This window comes from Stegostoma tigrinum, chromosome X (assembly GCF_030684315.1).
Source record: "Stegostoma tigrinum isolate sSteTig4 chromosome X, sSteTig4.hap1, whole genome shotgun sequence".
Taxonomy (NCBI): domain Eukaryota; kingdom Metazoa; phylum Chordata; class Chondrichthyes; order Orectolobiformes; family Stegostomatidae; genus Stegostoma; species Stegostoma tigrinum.
Genome location: NC_081404.1, coordinates 11,413,006 through 11,439,022, shown reverse-complemented (window position 1 = coordinate 11,439,022; position 26,017 = coordinate 11,413,006). Strand labels below are relative to the sequence as shown.

The 26,017-nt window shown below is 42.2% G+C and overlaps 1 protein-coding gene across 3 annotated transcripts in view; it reads right to left on the bottom strand.

Moving 5' to 3' along the window:
- LOC125448204 (receptor tyrosine-protein kinase erbB-4) overlaps positions 1-26,017 on the bottom strand; it is a 161,463-nt gene that overhangs the window by 82,938 nt on the left and 52,508 nt on the right. For all 3 annotated transcript variants that reach the window (XM_059643387.1, XM_059643386.1, XM_059643385.1), the window contains exon 2: positions 1,414-1,565. In XM_059643387.1, the coding sequence (XP_059499370.1) occupies positions 1,414-1,494 (81 nt within the window). In that variant the 5' untranslated portion in view covers positions 1,495-1,565. The remainder of the gene's footprint in view (positions 1-1,413; positions 1,566-26,017) is intronic.

Sequence of the window (26,017 nt, the reverse complement as noted above, 5' to 3'; positions counted from 1 at the left end):
TGTGCTTATGATATCCTTAGAAATGTTTATTGACTGGATATTTTTGGCTGTGGTAGGGGTATTGCGAAGAGGGCAAAAGTTACAGATATCTTGGGGTTTAATTCAACCTTTATTTTTTCTCACCCCTCAAGACCGTGACATGCTGGGGTTAGGCTTCATTTATGCTGGTAAACCTCTGGTACCCAACCTCTTCCCAAGTAATCATTTCTTACATCTGATCTTGGATGGTGGAAGTTGTGTTTTAGAGGTTGGAACAAGTGGGGGCATCGTTCAGCAAACCTGTGTGTATTTCTCAATCTTGTTCAAGGACAGAAAACTAATTTCAGTGATCAGCAAAGAGTTTCATGTCCTAGTTCAACAGTTTTTATGACCTTGCCAACATTATGATTGTTGTGCCTCTGACAGATTGGAGCCAAAATCATCTGAATTCAAATTCAGAACATCTAAACCAATTTACTTTCAGAATGGTGTTCGTTAACCAAAGAGACTTCTCAAGCCTGGGTTTCTCCAGCGGCAGTTCACGTTGATATAAGTTACAGGTATACTTCAAACAGAATCTTCCATTCACAGAATTAAGCATATCTTTCCATTCCGCTTTTCAGATTTCAGGATCAAAGCCACTGAGCGGAGAATCCTCGATGCAAGTGGGAATCAATAAAGGTAAGAGATGTCACACATGTGACTAACATGCAACAGATTGTCGATATAAATATTCACACCATTAACCCTGAAAATACACAACAAGTTTGTGTTGGTGAAAGAAACTGAACGATGAAATCGAGAAAAAGATCACCAATGATCAACGTTGTCTCAGAAACAGTGAACACTTGTGAATATGAACCAAAATTCATTCAGGCCAATAAAGGTTGAATAGAGATTACTTAGATTGTGAATAAATTGCATTTATGTAATAGACATTTATTTAACAGAGAAAACATCCCAAGCATTTCAGAACATCATCAATAAAACTTTGACATCAAACCACTCGAGGAGACATTTGGACATACGATCTAACGCTTGATTCAAGAGTTAGGTTTTAAGGGACTTCTTAAAAGGAAGAGAGAACCATCAAGAGGCTTAGGGATGGAGTTTTCAAAGCTTAGGTCCCAGGCAGCCGAAGACATGGCCACCAATGTTAGAGCAATTAAAGTCAGGAATGCTAAAGAAGCCAGAATTCATGAAGTGCAGATATGTCAGAGGGTTGTAGGAGGTTCTAGAGATAGGGGAGAAGTGAATCCAAGGACATATTTGGAAGTAAGAATCAGGATTTTAAATGTAAGGTGTTGTCTGACAGGGAGCAGTGCAGTTCAGTGAGCACCAATATGATGGGTACACACACGACATGTTACAAGTCAAATATGCAAAATGCCTGAGTTAATTTGCCATTTATAGAGGATGGCTTTTTGTCCCTACCCTCAGGAACGTGAGGTTGCGGTTAGCATCGATGTTTGTGATCTCCAAGTTGCCCATCACAATCTCGCAGTTTGTGTACATCTTCTGGAGTTGCTGGTACTGTTGCTCGAGGCCAGATAGTGAACTCAACTTATTTTCTGTGCCAGCACACACTGAAAAAACACAAACAGAGGTACTTTCAGTAAACAAGAGTTTCCATTTGCCAATTAATTCACAGTTTCTTGCTGTCTTTTTGTTCAATCCTAGAGGCAGCATCCACCTATTAGGTAAAGTTTCTGTTTTGAGAAAGCACAAATACCAGTTCCTCCATCCTCCATCCTCCATCCCTGATTTTGCTCCCCTACTGAGGTGGTTTCTCATTTCAGTTCACGGTGCATGGTGTAAGACAAGCTATAATGTACTAAATTTGAGTATCTAGAATATTTTTGCAGACACAGAACAGCAACTTCTTATGCTCTGACCCACTGCAGCAGGAACAACAATTTATATTTGTTTAGCACTGTAACATTATAAAATGTCATGAGGCATTTCACAGGAGTGATCATTGAAAATAATTTGACACCAAACCGTATAAGATGTTAGGGCAGGTATGAAAATAAAGAACTGTGGATGCTGGAACTCCAAATCAAATACAGAAATTCTTGGAGAACCTCATCAGGTCTGGCAGCATCTGCGGAGAGAAAACAGAAGGTGGACACAAAAACTAACTCTATTTTCTCTCCACAGATGCTGCCAGACCTGATGAGTTTCTCCTGCAATTTCTGCTTTTGTTAGGGCAGATGACTTTGGTCAACAAGGTACATCTCCAAGGAAGGAAAAGTGAGGTGGAGAGTTTTAGGAGGGAATTTCAGAACTTGGTGCCCAGGCAGCTAACGACATAGCCACCGAAAGCGTAGAGATGTAAATCAGGTATGTGCAACAGCCCTGAATTGGAGGTTTCAGAGATCTCAGAGGGTTATGATGTAGAAGAGCAGAGTTAAGGAGGACCAAGGACAGGGAAGGATTTTAAAACAATGATGAGGATTTTTAAATTGAGACAATGCTCAACAAGGAGCTAATGTAACAGTGAGCAAAGGTTGACAGGTGAACAGGATTTTGTTGTGAATTAGAATATGGGCGGCAGACCTTCGGTACCTGGAGCAAGCAATCAAACTGCTAATGAGACACTGGGTTTCATCACAAAAGTTACATACAGAATATAAAAAGCAAGCCAGTACTAGTGTAATTAAACAGAGTGCTCATCAGACCTCATTTAGAATACTGTGTTCTATTCTGGGTGTCCCACCTTAGACAGGACGTGCAGGTCTTGGACAAAGTCCAGCAATGACTGAGCATTTCACATCATAACAGGAAGCAGCTCTGGAGCTTGTATCGCCATTCAATCAATATGATCATGGCTAATTCCATCAACCTGCTGTGGCCCCATGTCCCTTATTGCCTTTACTTATCAAAAATCAATCAACATCACAGATTTAAAATTAATACTTTATCCAATTTGGACAACCATTTGTAGAAGAGATTCCATTAGTCTACAAGGCTGCACGGGTAACAGTAATTGCAAACTGGACTTGTGATTCGCCTGGCTGTAATTTTTAGGCTACAGCGCCTAGTCCTGGACCCCAACCAGTAGAAATTGTTTCTATCTAACCTCACATCTCCCTCAATATCTTGAACATTTTAAATTAAACAATTGTTTATCTTCCAAATTCCTCAAACAGTCTTAGTTTGGATTATCTTTCCAGGTAATCTAACCCTTGGACCGGCTGTTCCATTACTCCCAAAACTAATGCAACTTTCCGAAGGTGCGTCGTTCATGTCATTTGTGAAAAAAATCACAATGAGAAGTTGGGTACGTTTGGGTTCTATTCCTTGGAGATGAGGAGACTAAGGAATAATTTAGGTATTTACATTAATAAAGGAAACTAACAATTGTTGGTAGAGGAAATGATTGTTCCTTCAAGTAAGGGGACCCAAAATAAAGGATAACAACCTTTGAATTTAAACTGATCTGGCTAAAAGTGAGTGCACAAGAAACTAATTCACAGGAAGAGCTCAAGAATTTGGAATGCGCTGACCTGGAAAATTTAAAACGTCAAGTCAATGGAGGTGTTCCAAATTAAAATGTTTGCTTTGGACAGAAGGATAGAAGATATGGAAGAAGAATAGGAAATTGCGATTAAAATAGTTTGTCATCAAAAGATGGCAAACAAAATGGCAGAACAGGCTCGATAGAGTGAATGGCATCCAGTTCAATATAAACTAACCTTAATCAGTAGGTCCTGACCATAACAGAGGAACAGGTACGTTGGTGGTTAATACCACAATATTTGAAACAAGACATAGCATGAAACCCTTCCAATCAAGTATGGTATTGTGATTTCAAAATTTGGCTCATCATTCACCTGCTCAACTCGAATGTGAAACTATATATGGTAAACATTGTTGGCTTGACTTACGGGTAGAACTGATAAGGTAGATTTGCATGCAGTGATAACATTGTTCTGTGTTATCTGTAAGTGTAATCAAAACATGAAGGATAAATAGGGCCAATTCCCAGGTTTGGCCACCTCGCAGCTCCACCACACTTGCATCAAATAAAATAGACGGAAATCTCTGGGAGAAACTTTACTTTCCTCCTTAGAGAATTTTACAAACTCTCCCTCCTTTCCTCAAAGGTTCAATGCCACACAAGATTGAAGTGGCAGTTCATTACTTGAGCTTCAGCATGACTGTCAGTCTGCAGTGAGAGGCATCTGTACCAGTCCTAATTCTGTCCTTGTCCAAAAGCTACACATGCCCAAAATTCAACAGAGGCCCTTCAAATGTCAAATCCAGCCCAGAGTCTTATAGTCAACACTGAGGTCTGAACCAAATGCATTTCCCTCCACAGCCCTTATTGTTCATTTTTCCCTCCCATGTTGTGTGTAAAGTTCATTGGAATATTGACTGAACATCCTCAACCATGTTTCCAAAATGGCCACTCTTCAGAGTGAGCACAAACAATGCATTTACATCACATCTTTCATGATCTCAGGGCACCCCCAAACATATGACAACTAATGAAGTATCTTTGAAATGTAGCCACTGTTGTACAATAGGTACCACAACAGCCAATTGTACACAGTGTGATCCCACAACAGCAATTTGACCATGGCCAGATAAGACATTAGTTGAAGGAAAAATTGACCAGGAGACTGAGATTATCCTTGCCTTTCTATGGGATAGAAGCTATGGCTCTTTTACGTTGACCTGAGAGAGCAGGTAAGATCTCAATTTAACATCTGTTCTGAAAACCAGCATTTCCAGCCGTATAGAACATCCTTAGTACCGTACGGATGAGTCAACTTATATTTACATCCTCAGGTCTCTGGTCTGAGACTTGAACCCACAATCTTCTAACTCAGAGAACAGTGCTAACAAGCCGTAGCTGAGCCCAGGATATTCAATCACAGACGGGATCACTGCCAAAGCCAGGGCTGTCCTCCTGCATTCACTTTCTAACTGTGGTGTCCAGAGAAAACCCATTCGGTAGCAGAGCTTTCTGACTATTCCCCTCACACTGCTGCTGTCCTACCTGAGCTCAGCTAGAGGATGGGGTTGAGGGGAAGGGATAGAGTTTTGATGTATTTGCTGCCTTCACCCATTGAGCTAAGGAGGCAGCAAGCCAGTTACTTAAAAATGTAGTTGGGCCACAAAAGCATTATTGGGGTGGTTGGGTGGAGGAGCAGGAAATAGCACAATTAAAAAGCTGTTGAATAGATACCCACTGAACCACAATGCAAACCTACGCTTAGAAAAAAAGTCATGGACTAGCACAGACCTGCCTCTTGGCAGCAATCATTGCTGCCTAAAAGAAAACCCATAAAACTTGATGTTCATCCGAAGTGTGCTTGTTCCTCCTAAGGGTGCGCCCTACAGTTTTTCTTGTATGTTGTCTGATTATGTCAGGCACTAGTGTGTTCGCAAAATTACGAGAAAGACAGTCAACCACTACAGCATTTGAGTGTTTTTGAGCATTTAATCCAAACATTGTAATTGTCTGTCTGCCTCACGTATCTTGAGATTTGGGGATAATTTTCTTGGGAAACATTGGCAGCAATATGACGACTCTGTGACACCTGGATTGGAAGGGACACACCCTAGAATCCTCCAGGAATTCACCCGTGAAATAGGAGAGGCTTTGGTTAAGATTTTTCAGACTTTTATAAAGCCTGGTGCTGCTTCAGGTGACTGGAAACTAGAAGAAATTATCCTGATCTTCAAAGCCATTTAAAACAACATTGATGGGTTAGGCAGCTGTAATACAAGGAAAGGATTGTGTCTACTAACATGTTTTTGTTGGGGAGAAGGATAATATTTGGGGGGAGTAAAGATTGGCTCCAGTACTTTCACTGGCTTTCTGTAGTAGAACACAGAAACCAGTTTTTACTCAGGCTTTTATTTATTTACAGAGTGGAATGTTACCGTGTGCTCCTCCTGACTCAGCCACACTAGAATTTTCAGTAAATGTTTCTTTATACTCATTTGAAATAAAAATCAAAATAACCCCATCAATTGAAATTAACCAAATCAAAAAGCGTGACACTCCTTTAAAGGAATTTTTTAAAAAAAATTATATATTTAAGTCAACTTTTTTGGACAGGTTATTGCATATCTCCATGACCATTGCATATTGAGGTCGGACTCGAAGCACCTTCTAGCCCATAGGTAGGGACACTGCCACTGCCACAAAACCATGTTTCTTTGTAATTATTTTCAATCAACTTGTTTGGACATGTTATGACATACTTGAGGCAGGTGGAACTTGAACCTGAACGCTGTGGCTCACAGAGCCCTAACGTTTCTGTGAATGTGCTTGGGTGAAACTCTAATTAGTGTCCATCACCTGCATATAATTAAAGACAAATGATATACAATTAACTGTAGGGAGGACATGATCCAAACCTTCCAAAAAGTGCTGAGTGTCACTAACAGATGTACGGGGGGTTATTTGATTTGGACTGAGAGTTCAGAACTGCACGTATAAATCAAAATCAATTTTCATTATCATTTGGACTTGGATCAGTGACTGGTACAGCTCAAAGTTCAAATGACAAACAGGTGTTGAAGGGAAGAAAAAGCACAAATAATGACCGTGTGCTCCTGATTTAGGTTTGGCACTTGCTTTTAAAAGCGTTTCAGTAGAATGCTATTGCTCCTCCTGCCAGCAGTTGACGATTGTTCATAACAAATTTCCCAACTGTTGAGTAGTGAGCTGTTGGGGAGGTATTAATAATTGTCCTGTGAAGATGGTCAGCACCAAGTCTTGGAAATATGTGGAAGGGGGTTAAGTGGGGAGAAAGGTGTAGCTTGTGAGCATGGTCTGCAACCGGAGGCTGGATTTCCCAACTGAGATCCTAAGTTTGAAATCCCTGGGCCAGGCCAGGATTCAGACTCTAAGAGACTTTCATACTCTATTGGCCAGAGCATTAAATAGAATCAATGAAACATATTTCTGTTCTACGTACTGAAGGGGAGGCAGTGCAAAGTGATAATACATTGTATTTGTAAAACAGAACCCCAGGTTGATATTCTCTGGACACAGGTTCGAATCCCACCATGGCATACAGTGAGTAAAGAGCTAAAGGTCCTAGCAGCGACCATGTCAATTCTTGTAAGTAACCATCTGGTTCACAAGCGTTCTTTCAAAGAAATCTGCCATCCTTACCTGGGCTACCGTCATATCACTCCAGATTCACAGCAATGGATGATAATCCTCAACTCCACTTTCCTGCCTTATTCCCATAACCCTTGATCCCCTTACTGATTAAAAACCTTTAGCCTCTTGATTATTTCATATTTTTAGAATGCTATCAGTCTTCTGTACCATGAGGACTGATGCAAAGTACATGCTTAGCTCCTCTTTTTTTAATCTCATTCCTTGTTATTTCTTTCCTCCAGCTTTGTTCTTTTAGTGACCTATGTTCACTTTGGTGTCTCTCTTCCCTTTTATATATTTAAAGGAGCTTTCTCTATATATTAGTTGCTAGTTTACCCTCAAAGTTTATTTTCTCCCTCTTTATTATTTTTGGTCATCTTTTGTCGGCTTTAAAACTTTCTTAGTTGTCTGGTATACCACTAATCTTTGCCTCATTATATGTTTTCTTCTCTTTCAATTTGATTTCCCAGTTTAGAGTGATCAGTTTATCCCTTTCTCAGAATTCCTCACTGAGTTATATCTTGGCTGTGAGTCATGCAGTATTTTCTTAAGTATCTGCTATTATTCCTCAGCCATCTTAATTCTTTCCTGATCCCTATGTAAATATCCTTATTTGAGTTTAGCACAGTTGATTCCATCCCAAGTTTCTCCCTCTCAAACCGAATGCTAAATTCTACCATGTTTTGGCCACTGTTCCCTCTAGGATCTTTTACTCAGATAATTTATTACACTCACCTCATTACTTATTACTAGATTCAAAATAGCCTGATACCTCATTGGATCCACAACAAATAGTTTGAGGAAACTGCCCCAAAGACACTAATGAATTCTTCCTTTTGGCTACCTCTACATTGCTCACGGCACACAGTAACATAAGTAGACCAGGTTGTTTACTAGCTTTTAATCACAAACATTTCCTCAAACTGTTTTCTCATCTTCCTTTATGTTCACAGCCTGAAAAAAATCACAAGGGTCTAGGCCCGAAACGTCAGCTTTTGTGCTCCTGAGATGCTGCTTGGCCTGCTGTGTTCATCCAGCCTCACATTTTATTATACAGGCAATTACAGTTGAGTTTGCAGTGCATCTCTCCCTTTGAAGTTCTTTGCTTTAAAGTTTATTTAACACCTATCAAGTGTGATCTTCTATAATCTCCCTCTAGGCTAGGGATAATCCACACAGGCCTTTTCAGTCTTCCAGAGCCTTACAATCACAAATTACATTGCTCAGAATTTACAACTTTTTTTAAATTTGACTGCAAGTCCTCTTTGAAAAAACTTAAAACATGTATCTTTTAATAGTTCAATATGTTGCTAGATGATCTGTGGTTATGATCCATCAGCACGAGAAAAGAGAAAGGTAACATTATGTTTTGCTCATGTTGAGATTATACAGGATGTTGGTGAGGTCTCTTCTAGAGTACTGTGTGCAGTTCTGGTCACCCTCCTATAGGAAGGATATTATTAAATTGAAGAAGGTTCAGAAAAGATTTACCAGAACGTTGCCAGGAATAGAGGGTTTGGGTTATAAAAATAGGCTGGATAGGCTGGGACATTTTTCACTGAAGCATAGGAGGTTGAGAGGTGGCCTTATAAACGCTTATAAATTCATGGGGGTCATAGTTAAGAATAGCAAGGGTGTGTTCCCTAGGGTGGGGGAGTTCAAAACAAGGAGACATAGTTTTAGGTGAGAGGAGAAAATTTTAATAAGGACATGAGAGGCAACTTTTTTTTAAACATAGAGAGTGGCTTGTGTGTGGAATAAACAGTGATGGATAAAAGTGATGGATTCAGGTACAGTTACAAGATTTAAAAAGACATTTGGACAAGTACATGAATAAGAGGTTTGGAGGGATATGGGCCAAATGCAGGCACGTGGGACTAGTTTAGTTTGGGAACATGGTTGGCATGGACTAGTTGGACAGAAGGGTCTGTTTCTATGCTGTATGACTCTATGTTCTATGTTTTACCTTTGCTAATTTGATGTTCCCAATCAACACAAAGATTGTACTGCCTTTGTTACATGTCCTCATTATCTCTTGATATATTCTCTGTCCTACAGAACAGCTACAGTTTGGGGCCTATAGATTACTCCCACCAATGTCTCCTTCCCCTTGTTATTTCTTACCTCCACCGTATGGATTCTACATCATCCCATCATAGATTATTTCTTGCTGTTGTACTTATTCCATCTCATGCGAACAAAACTAACCCACCACACTTTCCTTTCTGCATGTCATTTTGGAATGTCACATCCCCCTGAATATTTATTTTACAGCTTTGATCTCTTTGTAAACATGTCTCCGTGATGGCTGTAAGATCATATCCTTTAATCTCTATTTGTGCCATTATTTCTTTTAATTTGTTATGAATACTATGCATACTCAATTAAAGAGCCATTAATTTTACCTGTTTACGTTTTTCTCCCCCTTTGATCTTATTTGCTCCTGCTTTTTAGTGTTTGTGCACTCTGATCCTTCCTGTCCTACTGTATTATTATCAAACTAGTTGCCCTCCAATGTGGTCATATCCTCTTACTTTGTAAGTCTACATATTCTCCCATCTCATAACCTCTTCCCTCTAATTAGTTTAAAGCCCTCCTATAGCTCTAGCTATTTGATTCACCAGGACATTGGTTCCAGCATGGTTCATGTGAAGCCCATCTGGCCAAAAGAGCTCCTCTCTACCCGAGTACTGGAGCCTGTATACCACAAACTGAAACCCATTCCTGCCCCACCACTCTTTAAGGGATATATTTAACTTCACTTTATTTACTCTGTGCCAGTTCCCTTCTGCCTCAGGTTGTAGTCCAGAGATTTTTACTTCAGAGGTATTGCTTTTTAGTTTAACTCCTAACTGCTCAAATTCTTTCAGCAGAACTTCCATTCCAGTCCTATCAAAGTTTTTAGTACATGAACAATAACAACTGGATCCTTACCTTTAGACTCTGGGCTCCTCTCTACTGCCTGAGCTGATGTCCTTAACCATGGCACCAGGCTGATAACACAAACTTTGGGAATCCTGTTCAGGGCTGCAGAAAACAGTATCTGTCCCCTTAATTATACTGTCCCCTACCACCACTACATTCCATTCCCTTCCCCCCCAACCCCCGACTTAAATGACTCGTGTACCATGGCAGGTTGCTTATTGTCCCTGCAATCCCTACTCTTGTCCACATAGTTTGCGAGACCTTGCAACTGTTGGACAAGTGCAGGCATAGAGGTTCCTTGAGAGCTGCCCCTTGTGTCCACATACCAGCTTCACCCTCCCTGCCCTTGATCACAGACCGAATGTTTGAATGATCAAATCTTAGTGGTGTCACTGCCTCTTGGAGACACGTGTCCAGGTAACTTGCCCCATCCCTGATGTAGTGCAATGTCTGCAGATCCGACTCCAGCTCCTTAACTTGGATCTGAAGCTGTTCAAGCTGCAAATATTTGCTACAGATGTACTTGCAGCGGATTGCCTTAAGTGTCCAGCAGGTCCCACATGCTACATGGGCAATGCAGCATCTGACCTATCATCTGTCACATTTGATTTCAGTTATTCAGTCACTCTAGAATCCCCACTCTGAACACTTCATTGCATTTTTATTTCCTTTTTTTCCCCCCACACTAGTATCAACCTTATACTCAAAGTTATTTTTAAGGTAAAGGGGGAAAAAAAAAGACTAGAAACCTAAACAGAAACTAAGTACCTTACTTTTTACAAGAAATACTCAGCAATCAGCTGCTTTGCAATACAACAGTCATTGATTCTTGAAAACTGCTGACCACTGAGAGGACATAATGCAGAGAAGGAGTAAAGGAAATTGAGCCACAATGCTGCAGCACTGTAAAGAACCCCTCAGAAGCATGGGACTGCGAGATTTGTCGACAATGTCTGACACTGTTCAGCCAGCACAGTTATCAATACATCCTTTTAACTATCTACTTGCACTTCCTCCATTGTTGGTGCCATTGTTGAGACCTAGTAAATCTAGTTCTGTTATACCATGAGTAGAATCACAGACCCACAACACAGCGGATAAAGGGGCTGGATTTAAAATTACAACAGACACTAGTCTGCTTCCATCTTAAATAAACTAGCAGTATTGAAGAACATCTATAGAGATACTTGGAATATTTCTGAACTGTGACAACACAGTGTGGAGCTGGAAGAACACAGCAGGCCAGGCAGCAGAGGAGCAGGAAAGTTGACGTTTTGGGTCAGGACCTTTCTTCAGAAAAGGGTGAGCAGGAAAGGGAAGCTCAGAAATAAATAGAGGTGGGGTGAGGCTGGGGAAGGTAGGTCCCTCTCATCCCTTTCTACTTGAGCTGACACAACCTGTCCACGCTTCTCCCACCTATCCGCTCCTGCCACCTCACTGATCAATCCCCACCACTGCCTACCTGCACTCACCTATCACCATCCCACCTACCTTCCCCAGCCCCACCCCTCCTCTCTCTATTTATTTCTGAGCTCCCTCCCTCCACCATTTCTGAAGAAGAGTCCTGACCCAAAATGTCAACTTTCCTGCTGCTTTGATGCTGCCTGGTCTGCTGTGTTGCTCCAACTCCAAACTGTGTTATTTCTGACTCCAGTATCTGCAATTCTTACAATCTCTGGTATTTCTGGACCAAGATTTTTGCATGTTCTCAGTGGAGAAGAGAAAAAGAGAGGAAGGAGTGGGGAGAGTCAATATTTGGGTCTAAAAATGTGTAGATAGATTTGGATATAAACAGATAATAACAAACTTCCTTCCCAACTCCACATGGGGGAAAATATCTAGAATACACTCCCATCAGAAGTACTTAATATTATATCGATTAGCTCCCTTTACAGAGATAATATGGTTATTGAAGTGTTTGAAGGGGTTGAAGGATAGTCATAGCCAGAGATAAAACCCACCATGAAGTGGTGTGACTCCAATCTGACTGAGGGCCCTCTGTGGGACACAATTGGTTAGGATGAACAATGTTACTTTTCCTCCTGAACCATTGGGAGGGTCAGCGAAAGGGTCAGTAAGTTTTCTTGAACAGACTTTTAGTCAGGCAGTTGTTCAGTTCTGGACTTTTGAGCTGATTTAATACCCAGCAGTTTCACATTTGGCATGCAGTTGGTTGCATGACACCATGACTGCAAGAAGCCAGCATTCTCAGCATAGAAATATAGAAAACAGGAGCAGGAGTAGGCCATTCAGCCCTTTGTGACTGCTCTGCCATTTAATATGATCATGGCTGATCATCCAACTCAATACCCTGTGCCCACTTTTTCCCCCCATATCCTTTGATCCCTTTGGCCCTAAGAACTGTTTCAAACTTCTTCTCGAACATATTAAATACTTTGGCCTCAACCACTTTCTCTGGCAGAGAATTCCACAGACCATCACTCAGGCTGAAGAAATTTCTCCTCACAGGGCCCCCACAATGTTATAACAGCTTTATATTGCCCTAGTCTATCTGGACTTCTAGAGATTGTGACATAGTTCTCTTATCTGGCAGCAGAATTATTCACAACATTGCTAAGTTTATCTCTAATCTTCTTGGCAATGTGAATGTCAGCAGCCAGTTTGCAGCGCAGTGGTCTTCCAGAATCCAAGCTAAACAATCAGTAGTGTGCAAATGGCTTACAAGAATTTAACTGTAGCTATTGTACCTCCCTTCAAACAGTAAAGAAAGGGAGAGTCTTTGTCTGTGCAAATTGTACATGTGCCACTTGACAAGTGTATCATCTCCAACTTTTGATGTCCCTGTCCTTAGCAAAATCTTTATCCATGCTATGTATCACTCCTTTAGGTCAATGATCTGAGCCTATCTGGTGTGTAACTCTAGCCATTTATATTTATCAGATCTGGCTGGACCACATCTCGTGCTACCAGCCCACACTCTCTGATGTCTACCCCAGGGTCACTTGGGAGAACAGAGATAATGCCCAGCTTTTTTTCTTCATTATTAATCTCTGCTAAAACCCCTTTAAACATGCCTCCATAGGAACAGGAGGAGGCCATTCAGCCTATAATGGCCTCAAATCTCCCCATATCTCTGTAGCTGCTCCAGCCACCTCAAGCTTGACATTTCTTCCACTCTGGTCTCATGCATTCTGCCTTACCAGCCCTTTATCGTTGATTACTATGGTAATCGTTCAACTGTTTTGTCCCTACCCTCAGAAATTCCCTCCTGAAACTTCTTCACCTTTCTCTTCCTTAAAAACTCTCACTGAAAGTCAGCCCTAACCAAGCATCTGCTCACTCCATCTAGTACCTTCTTCTTTGGCTGTCCATTAAAGGCTTCATATACATCTAAGCTAGTGTTCTTAGTCCAGACTTGTTTCATATTGTCTCCCTCCTGGAAGAAATGACCTGCATCGGAATACATTTCTGAAAGCTCCAGCTCATTGCCAAGTTGGTTCTTCTCTCTCTGGAGTCTCTTGTGAACCTCATTAGTTGGGGGAACATCACAACTGAACATGATCCTATTCTCACTCACTGGTCCTCAGGCATACTCCATTTTCTAATGGGGTCCACTACACAAATCAGCAAAAGAATCCAGCAGAGTTTTCTTTTACTTTCCCAATCCAGATGTTGAGAGGCCATCGTAGCAGCCCCACACCAGCTGAGACCAGCTAACCCATTGTAGACAAGAAATCAACAATGAAAACTTGCAAGGCCAAATTTGATCCATCACAGGAGATGATAGTATAGTGGCAATGGTAGTGGACTAGTAATCAAGAGACCAAGGCTAATGTTCTGGGAACTTAGGTTTAAATCCCACTGGGGCAGATGGGGGAATTTAAATTCAATTAACTAAAATGTGGAACTGAAAGCTTGTCTCAGCCATGAGGAGCATTAAATTTTGGAAAAGCCCATCTGTTTCACTAATGTTCTTTTAAGTAAGGAAATCCGCCTAAGTGTGATTCTAGGTCCACAGTAATGTAGTTGGCTCTTAACTGTCTTCTGAAACAGGCTAGCAAACCACTCAGTTCAAACGCAATTAGGAATGTGCAACAAATGTTAGCCTTGCCAACAATTCCTATATCCCATGAAGGAATAAAGAAAGAAAATCATATTCCCTTATGTTCTTAACCTGCAATGCCATAGTCTCAAAAAATAAGTCATCTTCTGCCTTTGGCACAAAACGACTGAAGATGATATTTTCCTACTTCAGAACCTACATTGTAACTTCGGGGGCAAGAAGCAAGCAATTACTTTTACAGGTTCCTGAGACTGATGAAACCAGCAGGGACTGCTTAAATACTTTCAAGCACCTGCCTGAAAATCATAGCTGCCCAGAGCAGGTGGAGTTCTACAATTTGATATTCTTGGCAAACACAATCTCACATGGTACCAATAAATGTATAATCTGCAGGAGTGACACTCCATATTACGCACCAGGCATAATAGAACAATCATAGCTTTTGTAACATACAGATTACTACGGCTTTCCACTTCCAGTTGACTCCTTTATTGAGCTTATTTTGTCCATCTCGATCTTACAAGGCATCTGTAAGTTTCCATAGTTGATGAGATTCATGGTTGACAGCTTAAAGTGCTCACTTTGGAGGGGAGGGGTGAGGAAGAGATTAGTGTTTACAAGGTCTGGTTTGACAAGCCTTGAATATTTTCTTTGTTTGCAGGTCCTCCTGGCTGCTTTTCCTCTTTATTTACAGTAATATCTGATATCATTGGCATCACCTCTGGACTGGATGAACAACTCCTGCGACTGCAGAACCTGCCTGCATCAACACAAACTCTTTTCTGTTGAAAACAGCCAGACCACATCATTGCAAATGACAGCAACTCTGTGGGTTGGAGTCTAGCAAGGATCAGCGCTCAGACCAGGTTGCTGCATGTGTAAACAGCTTGTTTATGTCTTGCTTGAGCAAGTACACTGATTGCAGTGTTGAGGTTTTTCCTTCTTTCCTCACTCAGCCCCTGAGATTTCCCCATTTCTGATGCTGATCCCCATGTTGATTCAAGTTGATGCATGGATCACAACATGCTTGCAGCCCCTCAAGTGATCATGGAAACCAGGTCTTAGGGGATAACGTAACAAAGACAAACAGACCCATACAGTCCTCACCTGATGCTCACGTATGCATTTTCTTGAAGGAGTTCATAAGACCTAGCAGCAGAGATGGGCCACTCTGTCAAGTCCTCTTGTATGTCTCAATAAGATCACTTTTCATTCTTCTAAATCCCATTGAGTACAGGCCCAATCTATTCAACCTCTCCTCATAAGACGGTCCTTCTATACCTGGTATCAGCCTGGTGAACCTTCTCTGAACTGCCTCCAATGACAGTATATCTTTATTTAGATAAGGGGTTGAACACTGTTCTCAGTATTCCAGCTGTGGTCTGACGAGTGCCTTGTATAGTTTTAGTAAAACTCCTCCTCTTTTACATTCCATTCCCATTGAAATAAAGGCCAGCATTCTATTTTGCCTTCCCTATTACCCAATGAACTTGGATACTTATTTTTTTGAGACTCATGGAGAAGAACTCCCAAATCCCCCTGTTCTATAGCCTTCTTCAGTCTTTCTCCATTTAATAGTATTTAGCTTCTCTATTCTTTCTGCCAAAGTGCCTAACCTCACATTTTCCCACATTGTATTCTATCTGCCAAGTTTATTTTTTAAGCATACTCACTTAATCTGTCAATGTCCCTCTTAAGGGGGTCAGTTGGCTGGATGGCTGATTTGCGATGCACAGTGATGCCAGCAGTGTGAGAGTTCAATTCCTGCACTGGCTGAGGTTACCATGAAAGAATCTCCTTCCCAACCTCTCCTCTCGTCTGAAGCAGGGTTACCTTTGGGTTAAACCACAAGTTGTTCTCTCTTTCTAATGAGAGAGCAGCCGTCTGATCTGGTAAAACTATGATGACTTTTGATCTCCCTTTTTAACGATCTGATGATCACATTCAGAGATCCTGGTTGATCTTTCTTCTCCCAAAACCAGGGACATTGAAATCAATTCCAATGCAATAATAATTGGGATTGGTGAACCCAGGAGAGACCAGGGGACAAACCTGTGACTTAATGCACTAAACAACACATACTCTATCAATTTACTGAATCGCCTATCAGTGCCCAATTTTAATGGAGCATATTTTCAGGTATAACTTTTCTTTCTAGCACGTATCTTGCTTTCTTGTGCTCTGTGATTTACATTTCCCAAAGTCAGTGATACATCAATGCCTGAAGTCACTCAAGCATTCCTGGACAGCAGGAGAAAACAAGAAGCTCCCACTATTCCAGCTGGAGACCTACTAGAGGCTAGTTTATAAAGGGAGACCAGGTGGGCTTTTGTGGCGCAATGTTAGTGCCTATATCTCTGAGCCAGAAGGCCTAATTTCATGTCCCATTTGCTCCAGTGGTGTATAATTTCATCTCTCAACAGGTCACTTTAAAAAAAGATGTGCAAAAGAAGAGCTGAGTTCGCTTTTTATGGGTGTGTGGTGGAAATTTAATGAAAATAAGCCGAGTTCATTGAGGGGCTCTTGTGACACAGCAGTAATGTCCCGGGAGGCCCAGGTTCAAGTCTATAGGTGCGAGGCTGGAAAAGCACAGCATCCAGTTTCGGCCTGAAATATTGACTTTTCTGCTCGTCGGATCCTGTCTGACCTGCTGTGCTTTTCCAGCCTCACACCTATAGTCTCTGGCTTCCAGCATCTGCAGTCTTTATTGTCTCCAGACCCAGGTTCAAGTCCCACCTGCTCCAAAGATGGGACGTGACTGGTGGGAGGTGCTTGTACCTTGATGTTTTTCAATTAACAGGGTGAACCTTTTTCTAAAAAAAAGGGAGTTCTTGCCCTCTGGTAATTAGGAATAGGCAATAAACGCTGACCAAACCAGCTATGACTGAATCCTGTGAATGAAAGAAAAAGCTGAGCTTTTAACTTGGTAGCAAGTTTCTTTAATGAAAGAGCTGAATTCTGCTCCCCCCCACCACCCACCCTTCTAGGGTGTTGGTTTGTGGACAGGGAAAGGGTTCAGAGGAGAAAAGAAAATAAATATACTTATGTTTGTGCTGAGCTTGGGATTTGCAATAAATCTCGTAAGTCTCTGAATGCCTTTTGCAGCCTAATTCAACATATCAAAATCAGTGTATAAAACACTTAGTGCCAATAGCACTCATGTGTAAAAGTGCCTTTAAGCTCCACTGAAACCAAGCACTGAGGCAGCATTGTATACACCCATCACTATCTTTCCAGGTTTCTTGAACTATGATCAGAAGGTCAGAAAGCAACCAGAATCACATTGCGACACAGCTGTGCCCCATTGCTTTGAATTTGAAATTACAGGCTGACCTTGGGTCCATGTCTCCACAATGTCATTGCCAATACATTGGGCAAATAGCTGCATTCGGCTCCACTGAAGAAAGAAATTGGGTGACAACATGCTTCCCATAAGGTTATGCATCGGCTGCCACTAAACGTAGCCATGTGCTGTGTCATCCCTTCCCACTCGAATTCTGTCTCCGCTGTAGTCCTACATTTAGCAGTGAATGGACGAGATATTCACAGACCAAACTAACTTCTGGAATTCTCTGTAATACTGACTTATAATTTCCTGCTCCAGGATTACACGCATCATTAACTCTAACTCCATATGAATTTTCTTTGCGCCTGTTGCTAAGTTGTGCTCGTGCAAATGTATTACATTCCTTCTGCAGAAAGCTTCCTTTTGTCATCTTTACATTATGTTTTTGTTCGATTAAACAGAACAAGACTGAAAAGACAAGACAGAGGGTGATCTGATCGATGCCTTTTAAGTCATGGAAGTGTCGATATAGTAGATATAGGGAAGGCATTGTTATTCATTGGGAGATACCAAACCTAGGATCCATAGATAAAAGATTGTTGCTAATAATTGCAACAGGGGTATTCAGAACAAAAACTTATTTACCAACAGAGCGATGAAACTGTGACACTAGTTACCAGATGGAGTAGTTCACGTGAATAACTTGGATAAATTTAAGAGGAGGCTCGATAGCACATAGAGTCATAGAGCTGTACAGCATGGAAACAGACTTTTCGGTCCAACTTGTCCATGCCGACCAGATATTCTACATTAATTTAGTCCCATTTGCCAGCATTTGACCCGTATTCCTCTCAACCCTTCCTATTCATATACCCATTCAGATGCCTTTTAAATGTTGTAATTGCACTAGCCTCCACTACCTTTTCTGGCAGCTCACTTCCATTCACATAACTCTCTAAATGAAAATGGTGTCCCTTAGGTCCTTTTCAAATGTTTCTCCTCTCACCTTAAGCCTATGCCCTCTAGTTTTGGAGGCCTCTATCATTGAGCATTCTATTGCAGAGAGAAGAGAGCAGCCATTTTAATAAACACATAAATTGTACAGTACAAGAGAATATGAGCTGATCTCTTCAACATACGAAAGAGAATGGAATGGAAGGATGTGTAGATGGCACTAGATGAAAAGGAGTAATCATCTTGTGAGGATTAGACTAGATGGGTCTACTGTTTCTGTGCTGTAAATTCCAGTTTAAAAATGATTTTCCTAAATTAAGGAAGTGCATATTTAATTATTGTGACTTGGTTTCCTCCCACCCTTAGTAATAGGCTGTGTGTACATCAAGGTGAGTAGAAGTTATGCTAAAGAACTTGTCTTTTTACCTTTTTTTAAAATGGAAACAGGGAGGGAGTATTTACAACTAAAGTCCAAATGATACTTTTTCAGCAGTTGCATTTTGAGTTATCAAGAGTTGAGCGTTCCATTGCAGAGCAAAAAGAGCAGCCATTTTTATAAATCCAGATCTGACACATACATTGTACAGTACTAGAGAACATGAGCTGATCTCTTCAACACAATGTACATCACTGTACAAATGTAGAAAATGATAGTGCTTCAGCTAGTCTATAAGATTCAACAGAGCAGTGAGGGATGCTGAGAAAACATACATTTTTTGCATCCAGCGTTATTCTGACCACTCAAACATGTTGCTCTGTGAATAGCACTTTGCAAAAAAAGTTCCTGTTGCAGTGAGTTTCTCCAGTGAATAAATTTATTTGTTTTATTTGGCAAATGCAAAATCCCTTAATTGGTTGAAATTAAAGTGATTAGTCCAACACTTAATCTGTAGAGGGAGCATATATATAGTCATACAGCACAGAAACAGACCTTCAGTTCAACTCATCTGTGCTGACAACATCCTTGTAAATTTTTTCTGCACACTGTTAAGTTTGACAACATCCTTCCTATAGAACATCTTTCTCTGTGTCACTCCACAAATACAAAAGGGATTTGCACTGAGGCCCCCTAATCCTTGACGCAAAGGATATCTGCTGGTGAATATTGTTCAGGAATGCTGCTCCATATTGGCAAGACAGAAGGCAGGCAGCCAGTATGTTCAATAGGTTATTATGGCTAATAGAGTGCAGCATGAATGGTTTCCATGAGCTCTTAAGATTTTGACGGTTGGCAGATGTGTGTGGGGTGTGACAAATAGCCAGGGCAGCAGAGGTACAGAGTTGTCAAGCTGCATATTATTGCACTGAGTGTCAAGAAAATGAGTGAATGATGACCAATGCCCGATGAGTGCACAGTGCTCTGCTGTGGAGTCGAATCGGGCAGCTGCTGAGGTCTGGAATATTGTGGTAGCAATGCCCTGTATAGATCCGGTAAATTTGGTTTGTAGGTTGTTTTCTAGTTTTGACTTTTGGTGAACATCTTAAGGAAAAAAAATCTGATCTAAAGATACTCCCAAGTATCACAAGTTGCGAGCATACTTCAGTCTCTGGCCATCCATGTAGAAGTGCAATCTACATTCTGGATATGGTGTCAGTCAAATTCTTTGCGAGACACCATGTCCATATTGTAACATTTGTCAACATTGTAATATCTTTGCTCAGGACCTAGCCTAATATGCAGGATGGCACTTAGTTGGCACAGAAGATGCAATTGGCATTGATGAACCCTTGAAGATGTAATTGTTTCAAGATTATTCGTATATCTGTTAAAAAGGGTTGGGGCTAGAATTCCTGTCTCTCCTCCCGAGGTGAAGGGCAGCAAGGCCACTGCATTTCCACTACTGATATGAATAAGCTTATCACAGACCAGAAACCTCTCTCCTTCCTGGTCCATAGGACTTAATAGTACAGCATTTGCCAAATTCCAGATGCTGCCTGCCTTGCTGTGTTCTTCCAGCCTCCTGTTTGTCTACCCTGTATTATTTTAACATGGGCAATCTAGTCCAGGCAAAAACTTGGTATAGTATGCTGGGCATTCTTAAATGATCAGTGCTGATCAGAATTTTAATTCTGCCTTTCTTGTTTCTGCCATTTGGATGGCTGGATCTCAACAACTGATAAACTAGTAATCTCTCGGCTGTTGTGTCCCCCATGAAATAGGTTCAGGATATGCTCAACCAATGCAATAATAGTTAGGGGACAAGCCATGTGTAAGTCAGCAGAGATAATGGGAACTGCAGATGCTGGAGAATCCAAGATAACAAAGTGTGGAGCTGGATGACCACAGCAGGCCAAGCAGCATCGCAGGAGCACAAAAGCTGACATTTTGGGCCTAGACCCTTCATCAGAGAGGGGGATGGGGAGAGGGTTCTGAAATAAATAAGGGGGGGGGGGGGGGCGGACCGAAGATGGAGAGAAAAGTAGATAGGTGGAGAGGAGAGTATAGGTGGGGAGGTAGGGAGGGGATAGGTCAGGCCAGGGAAGACGGACAGGTCAAGGAGGTGGGATGAGGTGAGTAGGTAGGAAATGGAGGTACGGCTTGAGGTGGGAGGAAGGATGGGTGACAGGAAGAACAGGTTAGGGAGGCAGAGACAGGCTGGGCTGGTTTTGGGATGCTCTGGGGGGAGGGGATGAGCTGGGCTGGTTGTGTGATGCAGTGGGGGGAGGGGACGAACTGGGCTGCTTTTGAGATCCCACCACCCAAGACATTTTTCCATCCCCACCCTTGTCTGCCTTCTGGAGAGACCACTCTCTCCGTGACTCCCTTGTTCGCCCCACAGGGCCCTCCAACCCCACCACACCCGGCACCTTCCCCTGCAACCACAGGAAGTGCTACACTTGCCCCCACACCTCCTCCCTCACCCCTATCCCAGGCCCCAAGATGACTTTCCACATTAAACAGAGGTTCACCTGCACATCTGCCAATGTGGTATACTGTATCCATTGCACCCGGTGTGGCTTCCTCTACATTGGGGAAACCAAACGGAGGCTTGGGAACCACTTTGCACAACACCTCCGCTCGGTTCGCAATAAACAACTGCACCTCCCAGTCGCGAACCATTTTAACTCCCCTTCCCATTCTTCAGATGACATGTCCATCATGGGCCTCCTGCAGTGCCACAATGATGCCACCTGAAGGTTGCAGGAACAGCAACTCATATTCCGCTTGGGAACCCTGCAGCCCAATGGTATCAATGTGGACTTCACCAGCTTCAAGATCTCCCCTTCCCCCACCGCATCCCAAAACCAGCCCAGCCGGTCTCTGCCTCCCTAACCTGTTCTTCCTCTCACCCATCCCTTCCTCCCACCCCAAGCCACACCTCCATCTCCTACCTACTAACCTCATCCCACCTCCTTGACCTGTCCGTCTTCCCTGGACTGACCTATCCCGTCCCTACCTCCCCACCTATACTCTCCTCTCCACCTATTTTCTTTTCTCTCCATCTTCAGTCCGCCTCCCCCTCTCTCCCTATTTATTCCAGAACCCTCACCCCATCCCCCTCTCTGATGATGGGTCTAGGCCCGAAACGTCAGCTTTTGTGCTCCTGAGATGCTGCTTGGCCTGCTGTGTTCATCCAGCTTCACACTTTGTTATCTTGTAAGTCAGCAGTACAGCAATTGGTAAACTCCCTCAAAGATTGCTAACAACGTACAAATAGATTCACCCCCAGGTACTCTGCTGGGGTGGGAGCTGAAGCCTATTGTTGCAGCAGCAAAAGAAAGCTGTTTACTAATAATGCTTACACTATCTTGATGCTGACATTGGATAGAAAAAGAGTTTCAAATCATCAACATTCCTTAGTGTCCCTGCCCGGCCACGCAGTTACAAAACTGAATTTTCAGTCACCGTTCAGATGCAAAAGTTCCATTGTTGATTTATTTACAGAAAAGCAAAAAGTTTTTTTTGTTTTTTTTCCCATTAGCAATCACCCTTTGAAAAGGTTTTTTATAAAGGTTTAACTGTAAGTAGCACTGGAATGTGTGTTGGTGTAGCCCTAACAACAAGGTGAATTGTTTTACCAAGCCACTGTCACGAGTTGTTTATCAAGTTTTGAACCACTGGTTAGTGAATCAATAAATAGTTCATCAGTGGTTTATGGTACAAATAAACTGCCAGGGGGAAAAAAAATATACATCAACTGTTGGAGCCAGCATACCACGTGGCGCAGAGCAAGTTTAACTTTCTTCCTTCAGTCAACTGATATTAAACTTCTATTTCCTGTTCTCCCCCAATTTTCACTCTTTTCATTGGCCTTTATTGCAAAGGGAGGAATGAAGTGTGAAAGTAAGGAAGTCTTGCTACCTCTGTACAGAATATTAGTGAGACTGCAAATTGTGCGCATAGGGAACTTAGCGTACAGTGTTGGTCACCTTACTTAAAGGCACTGGAAGAAGTTCAGAGAGGATTTTCGATATGGACTTCTGAAATGAAGGGGTTGACTTATGAAGAAAGGTTGAGCACATTCGTCTGACTGAAAGAATAAGAGGTGGTCTTATTGAAATATTAAGGGGGCTTGACAGAATAGATACTGGGAGGATGACACTCTCTCTCTCATGAAGAAATTTAGAATCGAGGGGCACTGTTTCAAATTAACAGGCCTCCCATTTAAGGCAGTAATGAAGAGGAATTTCTTCTGTCAGAGTTAGACAGATATTTGATGTACACAGCAGTTTAACATTATGGGGTGCTGACAGGAAAGTGGGGTTAAGGCCACAATCAGAGCATCCATGATCGTACTGATATGTGCAGCAGGCTCAATGGGCCAAATGGCCGGCTCCAATTTCTTATGATCTCCTATAGCTTTGATGCATAACCCTTTCATACCTCGCTCAATTGGCTATTCTTCATGTATTAAAATAAAAAGACACATGTAGTGTTTTTCACAACCATACGATGTCTCAGAGCACTTAAAAACATAGAAAATAGGAAATAGGAAGAGGAGACCATTCAGCCCTTTGAGCCTGCTCCACCATTCGATACTGTGAGAAGTTGTAGGATCATTGTCCACATTCTCCACTTTGGTTTTAGGGTGGCATGGTAGCTCAGTGGTTAGCACTGTTGCCTCACAAGGGACCCAGAATCGATCACACCCTCAAGTGACTGCCTGTGTGTGGTTTGCATATTCTCCCCGTGTCTGCATAGGCTTCTTCCAGATACTCCAGTTTCCTCCCACATCCAAAGGTGTGCAGGCTAGGTGAATTAGCCATAGGAAATGCAAGCTTACAGGGATGGGGTGGGTCTGGTTGGGCAGCCCTTTTTGGGGTTGGGGGAGACTTGATGGGCTGAACGGCCCGCTTACACACTATTAAATCATGGATCATCATCCAACTCAGTCCTCTGTTTCCACTTTTTTCCCCAAACCCTTTGATCTTTAGCCCTAAGAACAATATCTAACTTGAAAGTGTTCAAAGTTTTGGCCTTAACCACTTTCTATGGCAGAGAATTCTACAAGCTCACCACTCTCCGGGTGAAGACACTTCCCTTCATCTCAGTCCTCTTATAGCCAAAGAAGTGTAATTACAGTCACTGTTGTAATAGTGTAGGAAGCAGGGTAGCATTTTATGCACAGCAAGATCCCACAAATAGCAATGTGATAATGACCTGGTAACCAGTGTTATGTGACGTTGATTGAAAGATAAATTCGGCAGCTCACCAGGAAGAACTCCCCTGCTCTTCTTTACAGAGGTTCTGGAATGGGATGTGAATTTAGAACTTGTGTCTCACAGGCAAGAGTGCTCAGCTATGGCTGAGCACTGAATTTAGCCAGTGAGAGAGCAGGCCACTCAACAAAGAAGGCATTGCCACTGAGCTCTCTGACATTGTCAGCACCAGCACCCAAACAGGACCCATGTTATCCACTCTTCCAATTTACCAAATCTTCTGGAAAATCATTTTGACTGGTACAAGTGATAAAGTGGAGTCACACAGACCAAGTTCAAACCTTAGTTTGTGGTGTATTTATCTCAGCTAAGATGGTTATCATTAATTGAAATTGAAGCATTTATTGTCACGTGTATTCAGTGTAAAAATACAATTAAAAAAGTGTGCACCTTCACCGTACACATGGCGCCATTCACATTACCTTAAAATAAGATAAGTAAAAAAAGATAACTTGAGAGTCCAACTTTCCTTTCCATGATGCCAGAGTCCCGCTCTGGGCTTCCCAGCCCTCGCCACGCCGAAGCCAACACCCGACTCTGACCTGCCTCACCGGCTTCCTTTCGCTGCCGCTGCCTCACTGGCCCAATCTCACCGGCCCACTGTCACCAACCCACTCGATCCGCCACCATCACTCCAGCCCACACTCAAGCTGCCATGACTGCAGGACACAACCCGCGAATTCAGCTCCCACTACGTGGTTCCCTGTCATGACCCACCTCCTTCCCGACTCCTTCCGTAGGTAGTTAAAAGGGGTGCGGGAGGTGGATAGTATTACTAGAGGGAGACAGAAGAATGGAGGGGGGAAAAAAGGATAGAGAAAGAAAGAGAAAGAGAACTAGCAAGCAGAGTGGGGCTCCGAATGGAACGATTTACCCTGCCGTTAGGTGCTCTAAATGTGTCTAGTGCCACAGTGATTTTTGATTGTTTATCTGTAATTCCTGCTGAAAATCAGGTAAGAATGGAAGGAGTCCAGTTGTGATAACACCATTATCTGAATAGCTGCTCTTGCTCATTGTCTAGCCTCATGTACGTAATAAGTGGTCATTTGGAGGTGTCTGAAAACCAGCAATTTTTGCAGTCAGCACGTGCAGGAGAAGAAAGTGAAGAAAATTGGAAAAGCACAATGTACACTGAATGATGAAAAGACTCAAATGGAGAGATATCTGTGCTGTCTACACTTTCGTGGTTCCTTTTTCTAATCCTTCTCTGGGGTACCCTCCTTGGCTGGTATTGTTATTCTGTACTGCTATTCACTCTTTTCTAGTTCAAATTAAACAGTACGTAAAGTTACACAACAGATTAATGTCAATGCACAGTTACCTTGGATTCTTTGTGTACCTCGCAAACTGATCTCCAGCTAATTGTCCCTACATGAGGTTAGAATGTGACTGCTTGGCCTGCTGTGTTCATCCAGCCTCACATTTTATTATCTTGGAATTCTCCAGCATCTGCAGTTCCCATTATCTCTGATCCAATGTGACTGTTGTTTCCTGATTAACATATTTCTTACCCAATTGTTGTGTCTCTGGTGTGGAAAGAAAGCAAGCAAGCAATATCTGAATACCGCCACACACAGCCAGAGAACAATGTAAAGAAAAAAAATGGGATATAATTTTTTAAAAAATCAAATGACCGAAAGGGCACATCCAAAATAACACAAAGTGTTAAAACATTCACATATAAACATGTAAGACCACACACCCTACCCAGTGCCAATGATTAATAGCTCTATGTTTTGTGAAGGCCATGTTAATGGATGGAATGGATTTCTACTTAAAAGTTGAATCCAAAGACCCCCAAATCAGATTTAGGAAGAACGATGGCACCATCACCAACTTGCATCTGCGCTGCGCATTCAACATAGCCAATTATCTCAAGTGCTCCGCAGGGACAAATGTGGACTGAGGTGTGTGTGTGTGTGTGTAAACAATTTTAGAGGAACTTAGGGAGTTTGCTGTTTCATGGGATCATGACTGAAGTTGCTAGCATCCAGATTGGTTTGGTGGGGTGGGGGGTCGGGGGCGGGGGGAGGTGGGGGGCAGGGGTTGGGTTGCA